Here is a 20372-nt window from a genome sequence, read left to right as displayed (position 1 = left end):
AAAAAGGACAATTTTATACGAATAAAAAATAAACATGATACAACGACGCCACAATGGGGAAATGGTGGTGGAAACACATGTTTGGTCTGTATTTGATCTCATCATTCGTGGAGACAAAAAAACATAAAAGCGGACACTGGGCTCCGACGCTTAACGGCTGGTGAGAGAGGATATTTACACACAAGTGAACTAGCAGTTTACCAGTGTGCAGGTTTCCTCACGAAGTTTTTCCTTCACCGGAAGCATGTGGTGGTCTATGAACATTGCAATTTTCCACTAAGTACCTACGAGTAGTACCTACCTAAGTACTTGCTTTTCATTTTCACTATCGGATGGGATAGGTAGGTACCTACGTAGGTACTTTAGATACGTAAAATATTGTTTTCATTTGTTTTGTACCTACACATTTTTTTTATTCCTTATTTGTACGTAACTTTGTTGTAAGCTAATTAACTACCAATATATAATGTATTAACTATTACGTTTTCCTCCATCGATATTGACTAGCGAGTGAAAAAGCTAAATTATGTTAAATATCCGTATCCAAATATCGAGGATTTCTTATCACGAAGTGATTATTTGTTATCGTCGTTTAGGAAATAACAGAACGTCACAATCAGTTTCATATAGTAAGTCCTAGGTATCTTATTTACAGTGTGAATGTAGATCGGGTAGTTAAGAAAAAGTTTGCTTGTCATTGGGATTTGAATATGCCCTCACATACCTATCTATAGATACGTAAATAATTATAATATTTTATACAATTTTATAAATCAGAGTGTAGCTAAGATATTGATTTAACAGCTGGAAATTATGAAAATGTATTTTCAATTTTTATTTAACAAGATTGATCAATGCAACTCGAACAGATCCCAATTATCTGAATTAAGTACTACCACTATCAGAAATCGTTATATTATCTCAAGCGTTACCAAATAAAAACAAGCGAACCTGCAATGAAAGCCATGTTTTTCAGCCAATCCAGCGGAATTGCGTCCATCGTCACAGTGTAACAATTTCAGTGGGACAGTTTCACTGGCACAGTGTAGATCAGTAGTATTAACACGACCCACCGGTCAGAGGTCACGATGCGAACTGACCAAACGGGTGCGCGCGCGACTTTTGCGCGCTTATCAGTGATTCAGTCAGACTCACAACAAACTAAGTACGTAGGTACCTTGTAATTGATCGATAGAATCATGCCATAAGAGTATTTTACACATACATATTTCACACCTACGAATACATTTATCCTATTGGAAATAACGTTTAGGAAATGTGTACCTATATAAATATAATTCTCAGACCTGTTTGTAAATAAACTTACCTATACGTAGCTAACGTAAGTACTACTTATGTGAAACATTAATGTCAATTATATGACGCATGCCAAAGCTTAGGTACCTGCTAAACTTTCCTTCCTGTACCTATGTTACGTCCATGGCATACGGATCATAAATAAGTACCATAGGTATCTACCACAAAATATAGAATGACCTATGCTATCTTTAAATATATAAAAAGTCAAACGATACTGATCTCTCCTTGATTTCTTGTCGCACTCTACCGATATAATAGATTTTCCAATCTTCTCTTCTTTCATCTTTATATATGGTCCAACAATATGTTATTGAAAAACTTCTTGAGAAACGTTTTTTTTTTCAATCTGATCTGAGCCACCATCACATGGAAAAGCTCGTAAGGAAACCTGCGCTCTGGTTGACCCGCCATTAAGTGATAGTGCCAACAAAGCTGTTATGTGTATTTCATTCCACAATGACCTCGCCCCTCGGCCATGACGAATATGACTAGGAAGAGAGAAGACATGTAGTAAATATGAACGTATATACATAAATAAATAAATATATTATGACAAATCACACAGATGTAACGTCAAATCAACATTTTATTCTATTTTACCTCTTGTGCAACAAACAGCTATCATATCATAACAATTAAAACTTTAATATGGTTAATTACCTACCTATAACAAATTGCTACCTATAAAGGACGGAAACTGTTGTACCTAAATCTCCACACAAATGACCACGAAAATATTCCATTTATCCTGTTTTTGTGCTGGATTAGAGGAGATTCAATATAATGACTGGACTGGTTAAAACCAAATGTATCTTTATTCGACGATTTTTTATATGCAAGGAGGTCGTTTCATTAAAATCAAAATAAATAAACATTTTTTGTGCATTGTAAGGTACCTAAGCAGCTCCAATTTTTCTTAGAACGCGCCTTTAGAAATTTTTGGTCTAGCAGACATATTTGATACAGATCCATGTCAATACAAAACTTGGACTGAACACATGTTTATCCTTCAGGAGTATTCTGCGAACACAGATAATGAATCATGCTGCGGTCAGTCGGTACTTGCTGGTGCACCTGCGTCACTGATGGGCTGCAATCTTTGCAAAACGAGAACTCATGATTTTCCTCACAGGATCTTAAGGTAGTTAAATCTTTCTATGTAATTTTTATTTTGTTCACACTGAATGATCGTGTGACTTGTTGTTTTATATTTTATAGTCTAGAACTACACTCCATTAATCGAATTTTGAATCTTCTACCGCATGATTTCAATCCAAATGTTGCCTAAATCTGTCTGTTGGTAGTTCTGTATGCAAATTTAGATTATGCTCCTCAAGTAGCGACTGGTCTGCCTAATTTTTTGCGACGCAGCCAGAGCTTCTAAGAAATAAAGCTTGAATCTTGACCCGTATAGTTATAAGTTTATTCTAATCTGTCTTGACGAGACGATAATTTGTTTCAATTGTTCTTACTTGTGGTCGCATGCTTGTTTGCTTGCTATTAAAAAAATATCCATTTTTTTAAGTAAGTAACCACCTACCTACTTAGTAAACTAGTTTAAATCTTCGAGACAATCATGTTTTAGCAAAAGTTACTGTTATGTAATTGTCAGGTAAGTACATACTCGTATTGCTGACTGCAAGTCTGCTGCTGTCGGCAAGGTCAAGGGCGTTGACCGACAACGTCGACATTGCATTTTGTTGAGTAGGTAGGTACAATATGCATGTATTAAACAATGCACACTCTGCATTCTGTATGTTTAAGTAAAGTGATGGCTATCCGAATAACTTTTCTGTTTTAGAATCTGTTGTGATCTTGGATTAATAAACTATGGTATACCATATACCATGATACCACGGGATGGACACTATAGTGTCTATCCCGTTTAAGGATAATAATAGTATCCTAAACATTTTGATATCGCAATTTTATTTGTAACATTGTTTTTCCCGAGAACTCATGTTGTTAATTAATTAACTATAACTGTGATACACAGTCAGACTACGTTCAACAACTGTTGTTTTGAGGATGTTTTGATGTCATTCTGAAACTGTAAGATTATTTCTGGAATCAGGGATTTCCTACAAAATTTAAAGACGCATAATAATAATTTAAATCCATGTATTTGAATGTGTCATCTCAACAATTAGGCATGCCGTGCCTGATAGCAAACATATGTTTTTTATTTCTTCTATTCTTATTTTCATTGCCTAGCTGGGACACTCACAAAATTTGCTGAACTTAGTACTCACCTAAACTAAGTTAAACAAACAAATAACGTCATATGATCTGTAGCTCGCGTTACCCACTAACAGTACGTGAGGCTGCGTCACCGGAGGCCGCTGCAGGGAATCCCTGCTCAAAGCACATCAAGGAAAAAACTTGCATCATCTCAGAATTGAATCTGCTAAGTATTTCCGCCAAACGATTCGCTTGCGCTTCTAACTATATATTGCATGTGCAAATAAGTATAAATATGGCGGATTATATTATACTAGCTGCGCACCGGGGCTTCGCTCCCGTGGGTATTTCGAGATAAAAAGTACCCTAGGTAGGTAGGTATATAATATTAGTTGATATCCAACGGTGGCTTTGTAGAAATAAACATAACCATAAGTAGTGACGATGGGTCTAAGGCACGAGCCGACCTGCAGCCAAAAATGATCTCCTAGAGAGATTGAAATTTATCGTCGATAAAATTATTTGAACGTAAATATATTTAATTCATGCTCTGGCATGAATTACCGCAGAATCGAGATGGCAGAAAGGTAATAATAAGAATAAACTGAATGGCGCTCACTATGTGCCGAAAAGCGCAGATCTGGACATCCACCCAACAGGTAGTCTGACGCTATCGTCAATCGCAGGAAGCCACTGAATGCAAGCTGCTGTGGAGATACCTATGTCCAGCAGTGGAGTTTTTGTGGTTCAGATAAAGATGATTATGTAACATACCATAAGAGTCGTGATGCGCGGCGTGGTGATGCCATACATTCTGATGCGGCGCGAAGTGCGCGTACTGCTGCAACCTCCCCCCGTACCCCAGGCCGTAGCCCTCCGCACAGTCCCCGCTGTAGCCCCCGCCGACGCCTCCGCCGCCGCCGCCGCCGAACATGGCGTCACTGGCTCATGCTCTGCTCGACTACAGATCTGCAAATCAAAGATAAATATTTTTATTTCAGATTTTAGAAGTTTATGACGTGCCTAATATATAAGTGGAAATGGAGAGACCTTTGCTCAATGATGGGACAATCAACATAAACAAGCTTTGTTTGTTTGTTTGTCATTCAAACAAAGTCATGCTCGCAAAACTACGTGGTGTGTTTCGATCGTAAGTAAGTACCTAGTCTAAATTTAACATCTGTTGAAATCTAACTTTACGTGCTATTTAGCTAATGTTAATTCGGGGAAGTGCTTATCACTGTTGTTGATAGAATAAAGGCTGGTACAGAACGGTTACATGATGCGTATACGTGCGCGTTTTTTGGAATTGTAATAATTTCGTACCGACTTTAAAAACTTTTTTATATTAAAATCTGTCATAGCTATGGTAGGGTACTTTATATTGGATAATATAAATCCCTACGCTAGTTCTAATTCAAATAGTTCTAATTTTAATAAAGCCAATTGAATTGAAGATTAACTATATTCAATTAGAGCTGCTACCCAGTATAGCCTATGTCGATCGACGTAATAGGAAGTTCCTTCTTCGAAGAAGAAGTCTATCGACGGCAGCGGTGTTCGGAAAGTTACGCCATACTTTCTCGTTTGAAATTCCACAATAAACATAATTAATTTATTACGGACCTATGATTAAGCCTACTCAACTTGTGAATGAACTCGTCTATCGATTGACCAAACGAGAGATTGTGATAATACAGTCCTTTATTATATTTTGATGCGGCTGCTGTTGTAGACAATGTTGATACACTACTGGCGCCTACGCAAGATAGGATATGAGTAAGAATACTGCTTAGTCGGCGATCTAGTTATTATGATATTGGATCTATTGTTCACGGTTTTATCAGCAGCAGTTCCAAAGAAATCAATGTAAGCGATTATTATTCTTATATTTTTCTTCGGTATCATGGTTCTGTTGGCAGTAAATAAACTTTCTTGAAATAAAATAACATTAACTTCTAAGTCTTGGAGGAAACGAAACAAACACATATAATAAACACATTGAATTGAAGTAAGTAGGTATATGTTTTTGTTGCTTCTCACATCTCGCAGATTGTAAAAGTCAAAAGGAAAGGGCACTAAACCGGATATTTTTCTCATAGGCGTTAGACTAGTGCCCTGTGATAGCATTTTATAGAAGGTCGAAGCCCAGGGTTCACTTTCCCACTTGTTCTCTTCCACTTCGTACGATTTTCGGCATCCTTAGTCGCCACGCGATATCGTCTTTGGGTGGTTCGCAGAGCGTTTCGACCGCTGCGGCTGCGCGGTCATTACAATCCGTCAATTTTTTTGAGGAAGGAATCATTTCCAAAATCAATAAAATTGACATTACTATAGTACAGAGTAATTAATGTGAAGTCATATAGTAAAACTCATTCTTGTCTTTGTTAAAATTTGAAAAAATTTAATGACAGCGCGACCGCAACGGTCGAAGCGCTCTGCGAACCACCCCTTTACGATTACGAGCCCAGATGGAAACTAATTAATTGCTTCCTACCTAATTTACTCGTTTACGAAATCTTATTTAAAGTAGTAGGTACTTAAAGTTAAAGTAGTAGGTAATTGATCTCTAAAATAGATCGCCTGGAAGTGCAATGCCCAATCTCCGACATTTAATTAATTATGAGTAATTCACGATATATCTTCATACAACATGGAACGATGCTCAATCGTGTGATTGCCACGCATCACGGAGATAATGGCCCTAGCTCTAGATACAACACGTACATCACATGGACGCGATCTTGTACCCTCTGCTATTGCAATAATTATCACAATAACTTGCACTGTAACTGACACACTGACAGAATTTCCTAACATTGCAATATTATCTACCACAGGTGGAACAAGGGATAAGGGCGTTTGTACACAGCGATTAATTTAATGCAACCTTCACACACATTTGATAGTAAAATTCACATGAATTTATTATAATAATTAACCTTTTATCTCTTCTTTTGTAATTATAATTTTCACATACCTTTGATACTTTGGAATTACATAATTAAAAATGAATAAATACATGCAAAGTAGTAGCTGCGCCCCACTTGTCACGGACTTCAATCCCGAAGTGGGACTCTATAGCCACAAAAATATACCTATACGCGAAAACATTAAAGCAATAATTTGTATTTATTTTAATTTTCCCAGTTATTGGCCATCACAAGGACGATACGAACCGTAGCTATTTAAGAACCCGGAACAGGCCACTACATAAATAATTTGACAAAGTAATTCGTCGTATGCTCACAGACGAAAATAAAGATAGTCGGTCATTAGGTGGTCATAGATTTTCAACCAGGAACAAAATAGGAAACAAAATAGGATCCTATTTTCAAAATAGGAACCCATTGAGGCATTCAAAAATCATGTTTTGGAAATATCGCCTTCCGGTTGTAAAAAATGCCATGAAACTTGCTGGTTTCATCGAATGCAAAAGTGCATCGATTGGCGAATATTTTGGAAATCATTAAAACGATATTAATTATTTAATGACATTTAATCATTTCAGATATGTTATAACCAGATATATAAATAGTAGAGTAGCCTTGTATGATTTGCTTGGTCGCGCGGTAATCTATCCATCCGTCCATTCTGAGTCGACACTACTCTAAAAGAAAACAAGTACTAGGTAAAATATATAATTTCCTTTCTCTGAAAATGTTTCGATTTAACTCATATAATCATTTTCCTTGTATTTTAGTAATTTATTTTCATGGAATCAAAATAAACGTCACACAAAGGCGTCACGTTAGACGTTTTACGTCAAATTTTATATAATGTACTTAGGAATTTCTCAAAAAATTTGTTGGCCCCATGGGATTAGTAGGTACGGAAGTACTTACTAAATCCATGACTGACCCTCGCCACTGCTGCCATCTAGCGAGACAGTCCTGATGCATTACATATTGTGTGCAGATTTCCTTACAATATTTTCGACACAGGCAGCAGTTCGATGAAAAGCGCAGGTGGTTCTACTTATTACTTTAAAATTATTATATTATTCCAATATAAAAAAATATGTCATGATTGAATTATTATTGATACTAAAATAGCTACACTAACATAGCACTTGCACTCAATACATACCTACAGGCAGAGCATTTCCGTTTGAAACGTCCTTTTTACAAATATAACTGAATACATTTTATATGAACATGTATAAATTATAGTTATAATAATGTAGTCCCTATAATGCAACCAACATAAGCACAGAATAGCCGGCACAAAAATAAATATTATTTTACTTTAGCACCAACCGCATAGAAATGCATTTTTTGCACATAAACAAACATACATTTCAGCATTCCGTAGTGCAGTTATAGCGTACTAAATGCCCTTATTTTACGATTATTCTACCAAGTTACATCGGGAGGCAACTTTGTGTAAATAATATGAAAATGTTTTAGACCGCACTCGCTCATAATTTAGTCGTTTATGCGGCGGCGTCGCGTGGACTTTATCTGCAGGTTCTTGCATTTTATACGCGACGTCTGCATAGCAAACATGTGTTATTATGCACCTACTACGCTATAAACTTACAATGATGCAGTTTATTATACAACTTCAAATATAAAATACGCTTTTATCTAAAGTATTCAATCTTAATAGGCGGAATTTGATTTTTATTTGATTTATAAACTCTACGTTAATATTATAGGTATTTATAAGTACTACTGTCATAAAACTACAAAAATAAACTAAGTTCCTACCTAGGTTCTGTAATGTGCTGTAAAAACTATATGAAGTCAATGTGTATCCTACCGCCAGACCCGCAGAGCTGGATCCCCGGCAAAGTATTCATCCCGCACTTTCTTGTCCATGTCAAAGTTGCGTTAAAATATTTACAGCCAATAAATCAAAGGATTTACAAGGGGGAAGTTCTCCGACGACACGCCAGGTGTCGTGGTGACGGGCGCTGATTGGTGACGGGAGTCCGACTGGCGCGGTATGCGACACATCGGGATAATGAGACAACTAGAAATGGCATTCATCTTAGTAATACAAGCATAAGCAAGCGCACGCTTAAACAAGAGTGTTTCCAAACATCAACACTTGATTTGGAAATTCTTTCTTTTTTTTCTTTTCTTTTCGCAACACTGCTGTCAGATTTTATTCAAGTCGGCATTTGACATGACTTTCACACACTAGTGAACTTAAAATGTTTACCAGCAGGTTTCCTCACAGTGTTTTCCTTCACCTGAAGAAAGTGGTGGTCGATGAAAACTCCTGTACCTGTCAGATTGATATACAAACTCATGTAGTAAGATTCGACCTTGGGACCTTTCGATCACAGGCGAATGGTCGTAACCACTGGACCGCCACCGAATTCGCACCAATATGGAAATTAATAAATAAGTAATTTAACTGTGACCTCCTTTTATCTCCTGTATATAGTAGGAAAGTATTTAGTTGGATATTTCTTTGCATTTATTTATGTTTCTGTGCATGCGAGGTATGCGAAGCAGGCGCTAACTGTGGGTGCCTGGCGACCTCGTCATTTAGAGCAGAGGGTGCCGCGTGCGGTGACTCTAACCCGAAATAATCACGAAATGCTATTTTTACGTGTCGATTAAAGATTAAGTTATTTATTCAACACATACATACATTATTTATTATTACAGGGAGATTCCGATGCAATAGTACACTTAATTAATTTTACAAATACTCATTTACTACCTAATAATTATCACAACAATGTTACCCATTATTCAGTCAAGAAACTACAAAACAAATCCACTCTAGATCACAATCTGCGACTGATTGGAACTTGTTCAAACATATCAATTTTGTTAAAAACAAGATGAAAGCTGAAACAGAAGAGCTCAATAATCTGCCCGTCCGACGTCCTATACGGACGTACGGACATGTTACCTTGAAAAATACATTACACTATTCAAAATTCTACTTATGTATAATTACACAACAAAACTTGAGATATTGAACACAGCTGCAGTTTCAGCAACGACAGTCGCCAATACAAGTCAATAAGGCGAATCCGGGTGTAATGGCGGACACACGGTCTCTAGGTCTGGAGGCTCTCTGCAGGCTAAGGCTAAATCGTGTCTCAATGGGATTTTAATTATTAAAATCTTTGTCCTCGCAGTGAATAAGGACCACTATTGAAAAAGTCGCTCTTTTGACACTGAACGTATGCAGAATCGACATCGTCTGAAGTCTGGGCCGGGACTTATTGGTCCGCGCGGCTATAAATAACGTAATCTGCTGACATACTTAATTTTTTTGGTCATAATGCCAAAAAGAGTCGTTGAAACCCAGCCTTTTTTGTTAGCAAAACAAAATGTAACGGACATCCAACTTTTAGCTTTTTGTGATGTGGTAAAATTTAAATAAAAACCAAAAAGAAGAGAAAGAGACAATCACGATATTCTAATTGTAATTAGAGCTGATTGTATGATCGAGAAACTCTACTTTGAGTCTGCGAATATGTACAGAATTTATATAAGTTGATGTGCAGTTGACCGTATGTATAATACTTCCCTACTTAGCTATATCTATCGGATATGCTCATATTTTTTTACTTAATAGTTTTCTATAGAAAAGTAACTATGTAACAGATGAATGTAATTTTACTTTTTAACATTTCACTATTCGACCTGCCCCGTGCCATATGCTCCGTTTTTTGCTCCCTGCTATAAACACCGCTTTTTAGCGGTGACGCTAATAGCTACAAATTTTCGAACACATCTGGTTGTAAGCGACACCCTTGGCAAGGATTTATATAGCATCAGTTGAAACTGGTGACGTAATAAATTAACTCTCCGAGACTTTATAATTGTCATGTATGTTGAGCTGTTTTTGCTGGCACCTAAATGGTTGCGGATCAGGTTTCAATTAAAAAAGAAAAACGTTTCAACTAGGTACTTAGATCGAACTAGCTTGCGCTTCCGCCAAACATTTATATTCGACCAAAATTGGGCTTTAGTTGCTATATTAGTAGTAGTATTTATTTAGTTGCTATTAATCAATTCAGATAATTATGTTGGATAAATTACAGTACAAATTTCAATGTAAGTTAATTAATAATATTTAGACAAACTTGAAGAAAATATATAAGGGTTTGCTCCGATAACGGCTTAGAAGAATGTAGCGTTAGCTCATTAATCGGCTTTGGGCATAAATTTACACTTATGAAAAAATGATGCCAATTATATGCAGTCAACTGCAATAGAGAACCGAAAAGAATTACATGATCTACGAGTGATTGAGAGTATGACTAACGGAGGTTATAATTATTACATTTATGTAATAATAAGACAAGGAAAGATTAAATTAAGCTTACTGTTGCTGATCCAGCCAAGCTTGATCCTATGAAATAAATTTTATTTTTAAAACACATAACATCATCAAGTATTAGCGTTGGTAGCTAGTACCTAACACACTGTAATTATATCGAGAGAACAGATCAACTATGTAATACACATTAATATATTCCTCCCACGTAGACTGATAACACGGCGCATCTATCCATGTAAAACATTAAATATAGAATTAACATAACAGCAAGATGCCAGCACAAATTCTCCTGCCTTAAGGCGTAGCATAAACAACCAGTAACCAACATTCTAGCCCATATTATAGTCAACTAAACGTCATCTTGTTCAGATGTGTTGCAAATTCGCCTCTATTTCTGAGGCATAGACATCTATAGACAAACTGAAATGCAGTTGACTGTCCCATTCTAACCGGGCATGTTGCTGATTTACGCGTTGCATTAGTACAGACGCATAGCAGTGGTGCGAGGCTCTCGGACGTGCGTCGGCGGCCAAAATTATTTTCTGAATTTACATATGGAGGAGAGAGTAAACAAAAAATTAAGACGCAACGTCCCTTAAAAAGTAAGACTCGAGATATAATAATTGATATTAATATAATAAGAAGCCAATTTCTGTTAAAGGTATCCGATCCGGGTTTTTCCAATAGGATTAAGGTCCAAGCAACCCTACGATATCATCTTGACGTATTTCGACTCATCTCCTGAAGATGGACAAGCTGGCACTGAACTGTCAATGTCAACTGTTCTTCTGCTCTCTCATGTCTTAACTTTTTCACTAAGTACCGAGCCACACGCACAGAATATTCCATCTAAAATCAATAAAAAGTTAAGAACACCTTCTAGAGAAATGTTATTATTTCTTGGAAGATTATAAGACTTAAACTTTTGTGAATGTTATTGTACGTGTGTGTTTTTTATTTTTAATATTCCAATATTTAAATATATATTTAAATTAATATTTAAAAATATTTGCTATCAAAAATCAAACGAGTAAACGTTATCTTTAAAATCGATAACAATTTATTTATAAGACGAGCGACCACAGAATTCACAGATGAATACAAACACGAGTATTACTAATATATGCTATAAATAGCTTTGAAGACATGTAACAGACCCGCGTGTCCGGCGCTACTCTGATCAGTGGCGGTCGCGGTCCAGACGTACTACATATTATCTGCGGTGGAGAAGTGCTTCTAATGCAGTGCTGTATCTGTGGGCTATGAACTTGATTGATTATCGACTGCGATATTACTGATACGCAGGGGTGAACACGCTATAAAACATTTACTTCAATTCAAATATATTTTATGTTAAGCCAATATAACTTTGGTTTTATAATAACAATATTCGAATTCGATTATGTTCTCTATTAGATAATGTATGATGGAAAAAAATCTATTTCAATTTATTTTTAAAACAAACTCGGTGGCATAATATTGACACCAAAGATTGGAAAATATGGTCAAAGTTGTAGTTCGGTAATATAAATATGAGGCTTCTTACGAAATAAATCAGAGACATGGGTCAAAGATATAATAAAAGTAAAACAGGCATACACTGTCGTAGATGGGATGATGACACAAAAACAATGGAAAGAAAGACCCAGATGAAGAAAACAAGTGATCTTACTTTGTGAGCATCACTAAATCAATTAACGGCGGTTTTTAATTTTGATTGTTGAAATTACATACTTTGTAGTTTTTGTTTTTAGGTAAATTTAGATTATCGATTTCTAATTCTTTGTTCATGTGAGTATCTAATCAATTGCAAAGTAGATGTTAGATTGATTGTAAATTTTAAAAAATGTTGATAAAGGCCAAACAATCGCCTGAAGATGTTTGATATGATCTAATATGATAAGTTACAATTGAAGCATAATCCGCCCTGTGGTGCGTCACCTCGAGACACCATTACGCCGGCGCGTCTGGTGGCCGGCGGCCGGCGCCGGCGCCGGGGACTCAAGTGGTTCTAAATACGGCCAGAGCGCTGGCGTCTGTGGTGGCTTGCCCTAGGTCGGACTCCATTGAATCCCGTGAAGTTAATAACTGCTACAGAATTACTTATTTCTCTCGCAGATTTCTTTTGTGATCCTTGGCAAAAGGATCACTTAATTAACAACAAAATTATTGTATGCTTCAGAATTTATCTAATGAGGTGGCCATTGTAATTCGGCTTTTTTGGGTTAGGTATGTCACCTTCTTAAAACCACTTGCAGGTGAGTTGTACCTATAATTGTTAGTAAATTATCATTATCAAAGTGGTAATTTATTTCAACAACGTGCCCGTGCTGCAGCAACGATAGTAAATAAACTTTAGAGATCGTGAAAAATTACATCAGAAGAGTCTGCACAAACGGTCCTGTAATGAGAATACAATCGTACCAGAGCGGCCTTAAATTCAACTAAAATGTTCAACTTCTCAGCATGCGACATTTAAGCAAGCGACATTAATCCTAATCTAAATCTATATGATAAAAAAATACTATTTCACTATCGCAGGAAACCTTCGTGGGTTTCTTATAATGATAGTCGTAAGTGATAATATACAATAAATATAAAAATAAAATAATATTAAATAATAATAATATATCATGATGCACGTCAATGATTGGAGAGACGCCAAGAATTTGCAGAACACATTTCCTGCCATTTGTTTGACGACTGCCAGATACGATCAGATAAAGATCTTATCAAAGCAAGACGTTTCAAACAATAAAGATTCTGTTTGCTAATTACCTTGTATCATAAAACTTATAAAATCTGACTAATTACATATGTTTTCATAGAATGAAAAGGTTTAAATGGAATAGTAGACCATTACATTATAAATACTTAAATTGAGGTATAAAAATTATTAGTTAAATTGAAGTTGGACGACCTCTCGGTCGTCGTTTCACTTTAATCACTAAACCACACCAATATCTGTAGATCTTATTAATAGATATGATAAGATCAATAAAGTTTCATATATTTTCACACGGGAAAATGTGACCGGGTCTTCTGCCCCGAAATTCCTACGGGTGAAGCCCTGAGCGCAGCTAATTACTGGGCGCATTTGCTGATCACTAAGGTTCAGATATCTTTGCAAGGTTTATATTGTCAGTTTTGTTTGTCCGCCGCCGTCAGAGGTCGCCACCGGTTCAAGAGGTTGCACCTGCAGTGCCTCTCGGCGCCACATGCCCGCGCTCCAGAGCTGCGCCGCTTTTTGTGGGAACTGGGACGCGGTACCGTTACATCAAGTGGATTCAGAGTTCACAAGTGTTATGATTTTTTGTTATAAAAACACAAGAATTTTAATATAAAGAATGTATGAGTTACATATTTAAAGTGTATGCAAAGTAAAATTAGGTTATAGGCATACAGTGGCAAATCCCTCTAAATATATTTTCCTTTCATCAGCACTTGATCACAATCATAATATGTTTCAGTATACCTTTTGACCATGTACTTTATTGTGTACTTACATTGTTATATTACTGATAAAAAATTATAATATAAATTTATATTATAAAAATGGTAAGCCCTTCTGGCATAATAGGGACTAACACTGATTGAATGAGTTTCTTTCGGCATTTCTTCTCAGCAGTGGTCGTTCCGAAACGCTAGTAGTAGTAGTTGTAGCTTTGGTAAACATCATTTAATTTAGAATATGACGTGAAAAAGTGCCTGTGAAGGCCTAATTTCTGAATAAATGATTTGATTTTGATTTGATTTTTCTAAACGAGGATAGGAGAGGATAATATAAGAATGGCTCAAAACCAAGGAAGGGAGGCAAATAAGGAGGTGTTCGGTCACGGAGGGCTGCAGATGATTATAAGAGTGTAAATAGGTAGACTATCGATAGATAGACTAACACGTCATGTTTATAGGTACAAAATAGAAATTCTATAACCCGTTAGTACAGCTACTATCGTAAAAGTGAATAGCATATAAAGACCTCAACCTTTTCATGGCCAATCATCCGCCGTACGTTTGATAATCGCAATTGAAATGATTGTAAGCTAACAAATAGAATAAAATTTGATAAGATTCGTGTCAAATGTCAAAACAATAATATGATTGTACAGTGCGAGTAGTCTCAGCAATCAAGCTATAAACTTCAGCATTCTGAATGAAGTTGTTTGAGGGCTGCAGATATGATATACTTTAATAGGCCCATTAACTAATGGCGATAGCGTAGAGCGGCGCGTGCGCACTCATTAGTGATAGCGCCATCTGCCGGCGGGGGAGGCAACCGGAAGATTAGATAAACTGAATTATTGCCTGCGACTACACTAAATTTGGAGAGAGCGAACGCATACGGGCGATAAAACCTTAAAGTGATATTGAAAAAAATATATGAGTATGCAAATGTCCTTATATTTTGCTGACGACCTTAAAATTCAACCTTTAATGAATGTGATGTTTCGTTGGAGCTTTGCGACAGCACATTGATTTTTAAAGAATATTTTACATCATACATACATAGACCACATTATATCATGAAATTAAATATTTAATATTATGTATAATATACAGCAAAACGTAAAAAAGGACAACGTGAAAAAGACGCGAGATAAAATACCTACTACTTAACTAGACTGTAAAGGGAAGTAAAAATACGGCATTGAAAACATATCAGCAAGAACATTTCGATGTCCTACCACTGTCAACATTTGTAAATAACAACTCGACCCCCAGCTACAAGGAGAAAACTATAGAGAAATGATCGTTTATAAACCTAATAACAATTGCAGGGTCAGACGCCGGTCACACCAGAGCCATCACATAATACCTTGTTCTCACGTCTAGATACGCCCATCATCACGAGAATACCCCATTTATCTGCGACAGTTTGCTGTCAGTCGTTTGTCTCTTTCCAACATTCGCGCATTTTGTCCATTTATCCCGCTCTGGCAGGGAACAACGGATAATTAAGTTGATTTGTGTGCAATTAGGAAAGTGGACAGTGATTTATTTCTCATTGCACGGATGTAGACGTTAAACGAATAGGCGTTAGTATATTAAGTTTTTGGCTAATTAGGTTAAGGTTACACCGGAACGGTGAATTGCTGATCAAAATGATATCGCGGTTTCAGATAAATAAACCAGTGACAAAATTGATTTAACCATTTTCGTAACTGAGTGCAGCGATTTCAGAGACAATGGTACCTACCTTGGGGTAATCACGGCCGAGATAACTGAGCCTGCGGAACAACCTAGTTGGATAACTAATATGTAAGGATTTACATATTATAAAACAAAGTCCACAGCCGTGTCTGTCTGTCTATTCGCGATAAACTCAAAAACTAATGTAGGATTTTCATGCGGTTTTCAGCAATAGATAGTGTGATTCCAGAGGAAGGTTTAGGTGTATAATTTATTATATTTTTACACGTGCGAAGCCGGGACGGGCTGCTAGTTCTAAATAATGTGAGATTATTATTTAAATATAACTTTTATGAAAACGATTATTTTAATTGAATTAATGCAGTTGTGGCCACTACAATAACATTTCCAAATTCCACACATGTTTATTATGTCCCGCAATCGCAGTGTGCGCACACGAACAGTAAACATTCTCTTGGACTAATTAGAAATATATTGTTCACGAGCCACGCCAGCGAGTGCGCGGCGCGGGCGGGCCGGAACTTCATAAAAACCTAGTGATATCGTAAAACACAGCTTACTAATTACTGAATTCATGACACGCTTTGATTTATTGCTTCTTGGACTCTAGGGAATTAAAAAAACGGTTTATGTGTTTAGATAATAGAATTAAATCGGAGCTTACTTTTGTTGAATCGAGTTCAAATTTAGTTATCTATTTAGTGGAAAAAATGAACAATAAACCAATATCTTTACATTTCAATTCTTTCGGTCAATAAAGTTCTCAGCCTTCTTTCTGACCATAACCTCACCCATCATGACCAAATCTCAACCATATTTCAACTCAATTTAAAAAAAAACTATGATTTTTAAGGTAATGAAGAATTTTAATATCGGAGGCTGAGATCCTTCGTGTACCATCGAACATTCGAGTGATTAAATTAATAAAGCTGTATTTAAATCTCATGAATGATGCTGTTAAATTTATCTGTAAGTGATCTACAACTATCAGCAATACATCGCGATTATATAATTAATACATTATGTTTGTTTATAATAAAACAGTTTCGCACTCGTTACGTTTTGATGTAGGTTGATAAAATGGATACAGATGAATGACCGAGACTGAGGTAATTAATTTACTGTTAAATTTCATTATTTAAGCATCAGATAACCTTTAAAAAATATTTATTCGATTAAAAACTTGAGTATTTGTTTCATGTTAATTTATAGTGTAATTTGTAGTCAATTTTATAATAGGTCCTTCTCCAACATCAAAGGGACGAAGTATAAGTTATAATGCCGCGACCTTGTCGATCTTGCTTAAACTTAGTAACAAAATAGACAAAGATTATTTATTTGCAAAAACATGACTTTATATTTTTTTTGTACAATGTGGTGTTAAAAGAAAAACTTAATCCTACATGTTTCACCGTCCACGGGTTAAATGCAGAGCATGCTGTCATCCCACAAAACAAAATCGAATAAATAAAAGTAACTAAATTATTAATTAAATTTTTATCTGAGTCTATCATTAAAAAATCGTTCAGATTATAATAACATTTATCAGTAAGCAAGGACCTGAGGTGCTTTTTAAATAAATGTAAATTCTGATCTTTAACTTGTTGTGGGATTTTGTTACAAATTTTAGGTGCCATACATACAATACTTTTACTGAGTGATGCCGTTTTAGAAGGGTGTAAACACAGTCTATAATTATCCCGATGATTTCTGAACACAACATCACAAAGGCGTGGGAATAAATGAGCATGTATAAAAAATTAACAAATATTATTGAAGTTATAATTATAATTAAAAAGTAGTATTATCCAAGCTTTTACACTTAAGCTTTCATTAATTTGAAATCCAGTGAAGTCACCAGCAGACTACAAAGTAACCAAAGCTACGGCGCGCTTCAGTAATCAAATAAATTCAAGCGCTAACTTCACAAATGAACGCGAAGCACTCTCGTAACGGGAGGGCCCCGCCCCCCCGCCTGCCCCGCCCCCTGCCCCGCACCCACAACCTGTAATAATTACATTTATGGCATTCTATGGAATGCGGAGTACCACGGTCTACGAACGCGGCTACGTCGTAGAGGCTCTACGACACACCTCCACAATGTTGCTTGATTTTCTCTGGTTTTAACGTCATTACTAAAATGTTGTATAATATTTTTAAAGTTATAATTGAAGTAATAAACTTAAAAGTTTGATTTAACATTATTTATGTTCACGATACGTGAGCAAAATATAGTAAGATCAAAAATACTTATGACCTAGCACGGGTTCAATACAGTTGACTGACCTCGCCTCTTACTTGCCGAGTGGAGGTAGTTGGTATGAGCTAATAATTAATAATACTCAACGGTTAACTCGACAATAACAGCGGCAAAATATTTCACTCATTCAGCGGTATAATATTTTTAATGTTCATTGTTCATGTCATAATACCTTATGGAATTAAGTCCATATTTCTATTAACTTTTTAGATTGAGCAATAAAGTTTAAATAAAAATAATTAACTAATTAACTGGTTTCGTATCTAGTCAATTCGTAAACGTGTACATACATCCTAATTTTTTAAAAATGGAACTCCACTTTTAACACAATTGAGCTTCCAAATCGTAGGTGAAGATGTGGAGTGCTCGCAGGAGAGCTCGGTGAAGCGGCGCAACAGAAAAATACGCCAATAAACAAATGTAGGTCTTACAAGCATAGCTCATGTTGTAGTCTAGAATTCTAGTGTTCTTACTTTAGGTGTGGAGAAAGTACCTAGAAAAATATTTTGTCGCCTGTTGTGTCCGCTAGATTTTTAAATGTATATCAACACCAAATTATATGTTTTCGCTACAAAAATTACACTGACGGACACAATTACGATCTCAAAATTCCGACCGACCGCATTTATTATTTATGGTATCAGTCACTACAGAATGCGACCACATTTTGTAGACGCTGATACCATTATTCCATGATGCCACCTGAGGGTCGTGGTTGTTACGTGGAATGAAACACACACAACAACTTTCTTGACATTATTAATGGAGTGGTTTGCCATTGCCTTCTCCATTTCACGTACAAGTTAATATGAATCATCCAGTGTGCAGGTTTCCTCACGATGTTTTCCTTCACCGGAAGCAAGTGGTGGACGATGAAAACTACTATACATGAGTCAGATTGGTATACAACTCATGTGGCACGAGTAGGATTCGAACCTGGGACCTTTCGATCCACAGGCCTAACCATTACACCACCACCGCTTCTAAATATTTTTTACGTTTACCATTTTACGTTTTAATAAATCACAAAATTTTATATAACTTTTTTGTGAAAAATCTTCCTATCTATATATATTCTTGTCTCCAAATAGCGACATATCAGAATTTAATATACATTATCGCATAACACGAGAGATAAGATTAACCTATCTTATCTAACAATCTTTTGCTTAAATTATAAATCAGTTGATAACAAATATTCTCTCAATATTTATACTCTATACGGTGGTGATAACGGTGAATTTGCAACGAATTGGTTGAACTGCTGCCGATCATAACCATTTGACTAGAATTTCAGAGGTCAACGTAAATATCATGTTTTGCTTTAATGAAAGCAACTTTAATCACTTTTTCTAAATCGTCGTTTTATATTATAAACCTTATAGTATTGCAGACTCGGCTATGATTTTACGACCTCCTGTTAGACTGTAACCGCATCAATATACATATTATACAAATAAACAATTTGGCTGCTCGTGCCTATCAGTCACTAGATGCATTAAATTGTGACATATAACTAACCGCCAAACATACAAAAAAAGAAAAAATTTTTAGAAAGATAAATTATATTATGACTAAGTAGTTATTGAATAGATACACCCACAGAAGTGCATACAAAAACTGAAGTGTCAACGCTAGCCTCCGAATGCGGTTACATGACACGTAAAATATCAATAGCTAATTATTTTGTTTTATTTTAAAATCATTTGAGCATTGTTGGCGAAGCAGTCCGCCCCCGCCGTCTGCCGCAGTTTGTACTGGTGTCATCGATCATTGCAATACAAGTATCGTAAAACATAATGAAACAGTAGCTAATGTGAACATGAAGCATTATCTTTCAGCTTTGATTAGAAACTTCATCACTAGAGTAGAGAAGTGGAGCCTGTATATTGTTTGTTACGAATGAATTTTAAACATTTATATCCGAAAATCTATTACAATTAGGTTTTTGTGACGTCGCTACTTCAGAGACAAAAAGTACCTATTCTAATAATACTCTTATTAGAAAAAAAATGCAATTTAAGTAATAAATAAAATACATCAATTAAAGTGTTATGTTTTGTTATTTAAATACTTTTATGTACTTAATTGTAAAATAGTTTATTGTAAACATGTTATTAGTTTTATTTATGCTTTCTTAATTCAGTTGTTCTAAATTAAATTGGATTTATATAGGTTGTTCACATTAATTTGGGATGAAGTT

At 35.8% G+C, this 20372-nt stretch overlaps 1 protein-coding gene across 5 annotated transcripts in view; it reads right to left on the bottom strand.

The window, feature by feature from the left end:
- The window catches only part of LOC128670121 (GATA-binding factor A-like), a 42459-nt gene that overhangs the window by 7537 nt on the left and 14550 nt on the right, over window positions 1-20372 (bottom strand). For 3 of the 5 annotated variants that reach the window (XM_053745528.1, XM_053745529.1, XM_053745530.1), the window contains exon 2: window positions 4276-4470. In XM_053745528.1, the coding sequence (XP_053601503.1) occupies window positions 4276-4435 (160 nt within the window). In that variant the 5' untranslated portion in view covers window positions 4436-4470. Of the gene's footprint in view, window positions 1-951; window positions 1098-4275; window positions 4471-20372 lie in introns of those variants that run through there. The other 2 variants (XM_053745531.1, XM_053745532.1) reach the window with 2 other exon arrangements.

This window comes from Plodia interpunctella, chromosome 5 (genome assembly GCF_027563975.2).
Source record: "Plodia interpunctella isolate USDA-ARS_2022_Savannah chromosome 5, ilPloInte3.2, whole genome shotgun sequence".
Taxonomy (NCBI): Eukaryota; Metazoa; Arthropoda; class Insecta; order Lepidoptera; family Pyralidae; genus Plodia; species Plodia interpunctella.
Note: the sequence above shows the minus strand (reverse complement) of the source record. Positions and strands in the feature narration are given on the sequence as shown.